At 35.1% G+C, this 7,795-nt stretch overlaps 1 protein-coding gene across 5 annotated transcripts in view; it reads right to left on the bottom strand.

The window, feature by feature from the left end:
- ZDHHC17 (zinc finger DHHC-type palmitoyltransferase 17) overlaps positions 1-7,795 on the bottom strand; it is a 108,110-nt gene that overhangs the window by 14,937 nt on the left and 85,378 nt on the right. For 2 of the 5 annotated variants that reach the window (XM_015063644.3, XM_015063645.3), the window contains one exon: positions 3,630-6,531. The exons of the other annotated variants lie outside the window; for them this stretch is intronic. In XM_015063644.3, the coding sequence (XP_014919130.1) occupies positions 6,393-6,531 (139 nt within the window). In that variant the 3' untranslated portion in view covers positions 3,630-6,392. Of the gene's footprint in view, positions 1-3,629; positions 6,532-7,795 lie in introns of those variants that run through there. 5 annotated transcript variants of the gene reach the window in all.

Genomic DNA, 7,795 nt, shown 5'->3' with positions numbered 1-7,795 from the left:
CAAATGTAAATATTAAACCATTCCCCACACAGAACCAACATTTCCCATACCTACTAAGGTTCCCAAATTATATTGGAGATATTAGTAGATATCTGAAATTACTCTAAACAAAGCTGCCAGGTGCCTACTAATTTGAGGTTTCTACCCAATAAACAACCTACTCAAAATTATTCTTAAATTGGGAGCCATAACAAACAGCTCCCCCCAAAATGTAAAATTAGCTACCAGTGGTTCTAGGAGTGGAAGAAGAAATTTGGCTTTGTTTAGGCTCTGTTCTGGGAGGAATCACTTTCATCATTTGGAGTAAGTCAACAGGGTAGCCCAAAAGTAATCCAAATGTGTTATTAAAGTGCTGAATGGTAAATAAATACTTTTATTTTTAAAGTGACCCAACTGGGATGTTTTCAGTCCCTTGTGGTGGTTTGGTATATTTGAGGAGGGCTGGGAACTCTAGTTCCCAAAAATCTTCAGGATCAGTTAAGCTTAGCAAGTGTTGCTGCTACCAATCTATATCAATACACAAACAGCTGTAGATTCACAGGACACACTAGCGTAATGAAGGCCTTGAGAGCATGTGGTTGAGAAGTCTGTTTTAACTCGAGAGCCTTTAGTTGCACATGGAACCATTAACATTAAAAGAAGCACTGGGAATCTGGTCCACTGGTTCTCAAACTTTTTTTTTTTTTTTTTTAAATCTCAGGACCCCTTTACATTCTTAAATTGTTGAGGAGCCCAAGGAGCTATTGTTTATGATCAATTACATCTACCAATATTTTCTGTATCAGAAATTAAAACAAAATTTTTAAAAATGTGTTAACTCAGACTTCCACTTAAAGCAAAATGAAAATAACAGGCCAGATTTACCCTCTCACTTGAAACACCAAAACCACAAATTACATCGGAAAAAAAAAAAAGTTTTCAGGCCTTGGACAACAGGCAACAAAGAACAGTAATGGGGAAATGAGATCAGTCTTAGGCTTAGCAGTCTCACTAGTTTTGAGAGTTTCCAAGCTACAGCTGTAGTGCAAGGAGGGAAAACACAGGTGGGGTTGGGAGGCACCCCAAGTTGAGACTGAGTCCAGAAGGGCCAAGGCAGCTAGAGTTCAAAGGACCTGAGAGAGCCGTACAGAAAAATAACTCCACAGACATGAAGAGGACAACCCACCCTCCACCTTGCAAGTCTTCAGCCATGTGCTGATAGTGCCTGTGAGGTAACTGTCCAAGACCAGAGAAAAAAAGCAACTGAAAGACTTAGAACAAAGTCTGGTGCTCACATGGGAGCTCACATGGGAATAGTTCCTGTTCATTGCCACCAGTGACACGGGGAAACACAATTCTTGGGGCTTTCGATGGAGTACATTGCTCTTGCTCATCTCAACAATGGGGAATAATTAATCCTAAATTGAACATTGCTCGGTCCTGCCTAACCAATCTTGCTAACAACAAAATCTGAAAGAACTGAAGCTTCCAAGTAACTGCATCCCAGAACAAAGCTCTGCAATTTTTGTAGGAATACAAAAATATCCAGTACTCAATTCATAGTGTCTGGCACCAAATCAAAAATTACTAGTCTTCTTAAATAAAAATTTGAAAAGAAAAAAAAATTACTAGTCATGCCAAGAAGCAGGAAAATACAACCTGTAACAATGAGGAAAAATCAAAACCAACCCAACCTGACATAGATGTGAAAATTAGCAGGTAAGGATATTAAAAGTTAATTATGGGGCACCTGGTTGGCTCAGTTGGTTGAGCGTGACTCTTGACTTTGGCTCAGATCATGATCTCACAGTTTGTGACACTGAGCCCCGTGCTGGGCTCTATGCTGAGAGCAGAGCCTACTTGGGATTCTCTCTCCCTCTCTCTCTGTTCCTCCCCTGCTTACTCACTCTCACTTTTAAAAATATAAAAAAAATAAAAAGTTAATTATAAGTGTACTCCATCTATATCTTCAAAACAGTAGAGACAGAAGATATAAAAAATGGTCTAAATCAAACACTGTAGGTGAAAACTATGTCGGAGATGAAAAATCCCCTAAATGCCTAAATAGTATTGACAACAGACTAAACTAGACAGAAAAAGATTTAAGTGAACTTAAAGACCTGAAGACAATCCAAACTAAATACTGGGGAAAAAGAGAATTTAAAAAGTGAACTGACTGGGTCACCTGGGTGGCTCAGAGTTAAGTGTCCAACTCTTGATTTCAGCTCAGGTCATGATCTCAGATCATGATCTCAGCGTTGGGCTCCGCACTGGGCATGGAGTCTAAGATTCTCTCTCCCTCCCCTTCTGCCCTTCCCGTGCTCTCTCAAAAATAAAAAATGAACTGATCGTGAGCTGTAGGACAATCTCAAGTTGCCTAATCAATGTATACCTAGAGTTTCCTGAGGGTGGGGGAGGGAAAAGGAAAAATATTTGAAGACATAATAACTGAAAATTTCCAAATTTGATGAAAACTGTAAACCTACAGATGCAAGCCAGCAGCAATGAGGCTTTCTGATGCTTTGAATGGAAACAGTCCCTCTTTTGGAGTACTAGAAACACTGCTATTAAAACGTATTGTTCAATCAGAGTAAATGTCTGATGACAGATGTTCAGGTAAAATTTATCCAAGCAAAAAATTCATACTCCAAAGGCAAAAAGTTTTCTAAAAGGCACATCTGGTTTCCTGGAGTTTGTGACTTAGCTGACCCCGATAAAGGAACATTCTGAATATCCCACTTGGAATTACAGACTTTCCATTTTGTAAAGTCACACAAAGATATTTAATAAGTAACTCTTAATACCAACAACTTTATGAAACTGAAGATTTACTTTTTGACAAGAAGCTAAGATTTCTTGTCCTGATACATACCACTTGTTTCCAGTTATCTCTATAAACTCTTAGAATCTGGTATCCTTATCTTGGTACAACCTACCAATCTTAGGAAGGGCTGGGAGATCCATGTAAGTCAACAATGAAGGGGAGAAATATACCCGGAATGAAAATTGATGGCTTGTTGCAGAATTTGCTTTATTTTTATACTTGTTCAAAATATTGTTCCTTGAGCTCTACACAGCTCTGGAAGCATTACTTTAAACATCATAAAATAATTATGAAATGAGTATTAATTATTCCAGTCTGAAAATACTTAATACCACTGGGTTCTCAACCCATAAACAATCATGTGGACATGCATATGCAGGAAAAGGCACCTTCACAATTTCTCCTTTTTAAATTCCCCCAAAAAGAAGTTATGATGCATAGCTTTTCAAGTGACTGAGATCAATGTTTGGTAGGTTTCCTTTTCCAAAATTTTACCAGTGTCTCTAGATAATACTTAGATTTAAAACTTGGAGATTCATACAGTCCTTGAGGATCCTAATTACTCTATGGAATCCAAAATTCTTAAAGAAAAATTTCCTTTTACTTAAAAAGTATTAATTACATACATATACATAGACATGGGATTAGAGTTTTTTAAAATACTACCACCACCTTTTACTTTTGCTAATTTCTAGTCCTCCCACTTGAATTGTAGTGGTTCCAGATGCAAATATACATAATAATCTTTTCAATATAATAGGTTACCACTACCCATTGTCTCGTCAATTTCTTGAAGTGAACTGAACGAAATAACAAACAAACACACGCTTAAGAGTCAATATTTATTCTGATTAATATTTTACAAAATTTTAACAGATTTAATTTATGTAAGGAGAGCTAATTTATTAAACACTTTACAGGTTTTTCTTTCCACAGAGTAACACGGTAAGTAGCAAAATAATACTTGGCACAGTTATAAATAAAGAAAATATAAAATAAAAATATCCATAGCTTAAGTATAATGATACTGCTTTATGCCTATTAATATTTCAAATAAATTCCTGGGAACAAAAATGTGAAGGAAAAAAACTCCAAAGAAGTAATTCATGTTCCGGGCTGAGAAGTAAGTTCCTATTTGCTATAAGTATCCAATTAAGCTGATATGAACTATTCCCCAAAGGGTCACCTTCATACACAACTTTAGAACTGGGTTAAGCTGGTTCCACACACAGGACTTATAAAGTAAGTAAACGGACGGTACAGTACACTGCTGCATAGCTGGCTCCTGGCTATCTGACCACCTGACCATCTCTAAACTATAGATCTTACCGGCACTGCGAGATGGTTAGTACGAAAGCATTAACATTGCTAGTATTTTCCACGTACTTCTGTATCTAGAGTATCTTTTCTATTGAACTGAAAGACATCTCTTTTGCACTGAAAAGAATATTGTACCACAAAGAAAGAACATGGTAACAACACTCTTATCCAAACTCTTGAGAATACCACCATTATATTCGACTGTTAATAAAAATGTATCCAATAAAAATTGCAACCGAGTCTTCATGTGAAGTGGCTCAAAATACAAAAAATTAAAACAAATTCTAGCCTTTTATAAATAACTTTGAATTTAAAAATTATCTAAAATTTCCCCCAATTAGTAGTCAAAACTAGCAGAGACATTTGTAAAGTTAACCAATTTTTTACATTCTATGACAAAATGGCACAATGCTATTGCCACCCCACACCCATCTTTTCCCTTTTCAAAAATAAAGTACGTATGCCAATTTTCTAATATTAAAACACTCAAATACACTAAAGGTAATCTTTCTGATGTGTGACTTATGGTCAAAGAAACTACTATATAAAAATGGTACTTGGAAATACTGAACATCAACTATATACATTTTCACTGCTCCTCTTACTAAGGCAAGGGGCGGGTATACCACTAGATTGCTTTAATACCTGTAATCTGCATTTTACAGAGAATACTAATTTTACCAAGCTTCAGACATGCAGTGGAACTTGCAGGGTATAATGCCTATTAACAGCAATATTGAACATCACTAGAAGCTCATTAGGTTATCTCCCTTTTCTTTTTGGTTGGATAAAATGAAATGAGCAGCTTTGAATACACTAACACATACAGACACAAAGAGAAAACTATTTGATAAATTATTTATATACAGATACACAATCTTTACACTGGTCTAGGATCTGTCATCAGTCTGACCACCCTTTCCCCACCCTCCCCCAAGCCCATTCCCTCTCACAGGTTTCCCACAGGTTGCTCGAACCACAGTTTGCTACAGCACTTAAGAGGACTAAACCAAGTCTCACTCTGTAAACAATATTTATGGAAGCAGTGACTAATAGTTCACCGTGAGAGTATGGAAATGCTGCAACAAAAATTAATCAGTGCATCACATTTAACAAAGATCTTTCTGAAATGGTTTCAGACAGCATTAACAAACCTCAAAACATTCAATATTGGGGAAATTGAAATAATCTTGAGGATTAAATTCTTTCTGATAGGTCATTTTTTAAAAACCAGAATATACCATTAGCTTTTCTTTTATTCACATGTGCTATATGTACAGAGATCATGCTCCATTTTTAGCTAAACTCCATTATTTTGTTTACAATTTATTTCGCAGCTCAGAATTCTAGAAGTATATCCATTTATCTCTATTACTGAGAATTTTGCATGAACTTATTTGTTCTGCTTTGAAATTACCTCAACTCTTAAAAATTGGACTGTTTGCACATCAAATTAAATTCTAATTTATGCTTTACTGGATAGTATGTGCTAGTATTCTATGAGGTGTATCATGCACTTAGTAGGGCTTTTAAGTTTGAACAAAATAACATGACTTACTATACTCATGCAAGTGCTTTATTAATCAGACCATAAAACCTCAGAGCAAGGTTACTACAAATTATTTCACTGAACTAGAAATGTATCAGCATTGCAACAGCTGATGGCAATAAAATAGTGTTAGCACATATTCTTGTGAACATTATTTTCTCGTGCCCTTGAAGACACATTACAGTAGATCCCTAATAAAACCACATGATTTTGATCACAGTATTTACATGTACATTCTAAAATGTACATAATACTAGTCTGAATCAATTTGAGACCATTTTCCTGGAATTAAATGCAATAGTCATAGTAGAGTGCATCATAAAATTTAGCCATAAATCATAAATTTAGTTTTAGCTAGAATTGAACATTTCTGATCAGTATACCATGTCTATCAACAGAATAAGTTCAGAATAAGTTCACTCTTTCTTCGTGAAAAATGTTATGAGAACAAAACCAAAAAGTTGAGTATGTTGTGAATTCCCACATTACGAACCATTAAAATTCCTTTTTATGATCTTTATTCTTCCCAGAAGTGGCAGTGTGCTCTGTCCATGTTTACTTTTGTTAATAAAGTGTTGAAAAAAAGACTGTAAAATCCACTGTTAGCCCTACGGATAGCATGCTATTGTTCAAAAATGTGGATTCGAGTGTGAGAGAGACACGGACAGACACAATTTTCAGGCACCACTCAGCAATATGCTTCATAGGATAAAGATGTTGCTACACGAGCTGGTACCCAGATCCTGATATTTGGTCATATTCTATTGTATACTGCCTGGTCCAGTCCACGATAACAGGACGAAAGAGGCCACAGCATCGAAATTCAAAGAAGTCTATAATGTTCCTTACACATCCATGGCTAAAATATCCCCCCAACAAAAAGAAAAAGAAAAAGCCTATTAGTACAATAATTTGATATATGAGTTTAATTTAATTTTGGTGTTAAATATATATTTTTCTAAACTTAAAAACTCAGGTTACTTTCCAGAAAGAACCTGTTTGTTTATAACTCTACCAAATATATATGCATTAATGTTTCTTCATAGTTCTGCCAACACTGATTTTTCTTCTCTCTTTTGTTAATTTAATGGGTTACACAATTATATTTTAAAGTTATTCAAATCTGCATTTCTTTCATTCCTGTGTCCTATGTAATTTTTTTTTATAAAACTCTTCCTTGATGGGCAGCTCTTTGGCAAGGAGACAAACTCTATCCAAAATTGAGAAAGTAAAAGGCAAAATGATTACAAACAGCATGAATCTGGCAATGTACCTAAAAGTAACAATTTAAGAAAAGAAATGTCAAGGGTAAGTTCAGGGAATTTTAGGACTTGAAGAATACCTCTGGAAAAGCAGTCACAGTTTTCCATTTTATATAATAATCGTGCCTATGGGAGAATTCTCAAAACTACCCAACTCCCTTATTTTTGCTTTCATTTAACGGTTTGTATGCTTTCCAGAAGCATGCAATAATTAATAGCATCACAAAAAACTGAAGGCCAAGTAGCTTGAGTAAAAATCAAAAGTTTTAAATACTTCATATAATTAGGAAACTACTACTTTTCAGCATCAAACTAAATGTAAAATTAAATATATACATATATATCTGAACTATATATTGAACTATTTGAGCTATATATCTGAACTACTGAACAGCATAGTCTCTTCAATAAATGATGTTGGGAAAACTGGACAGCTACACACAAAAGAATGAAACAGGTCCACTATATTATGCCGCACACAAAAATTAATTCAAACTGGATTAAAGGCTTAAATGCAAGATATGAAACCACAGAATTGCTAGAAGAAAACATAGGTGGTCAGCTCCTTGACATGGATCTTGGCAATGAATTTTTTAATATAAACCAAAGCAAAGTAAACAAGTGAGACTACATCAAAGTAGAAAGCTTCTGTACAAGAAAAGAAACCCTCAACAAAATGAGAAGGCAACCTACTGAATGGGAAAAAGTATGTGCAGATCATATACAATAAGGGATTAATATCCAAAATATATAAAAACTCCTACAACTCAAGAGCAAAGAGAACTCATACAACTCAAAAGAAAAAAACAGTTCAATCAGAAAATGGGCAGAAGATCTGAACAGACATTTTTCCAAAAACAT

The sequence above is a fragment of the Acinonyx jubatus genome, chromosome B4 (assembly GCF_027475565.1).
Source record: "Acinonyx jubatus isolate Ajub_Pintada_27869175 chromosome B4, VMU_Ajub_asm_v1.0, whole genome shotgun sequence".
NCBI lineage: Eukaryota > Metazoa > Chordata > Mammalia > Carnivora > Felidae > Acinonyx > Acinonyx jubatus.
This window is presented reverse-complemented; position numbering and strand designations above follow the sequence as displayed.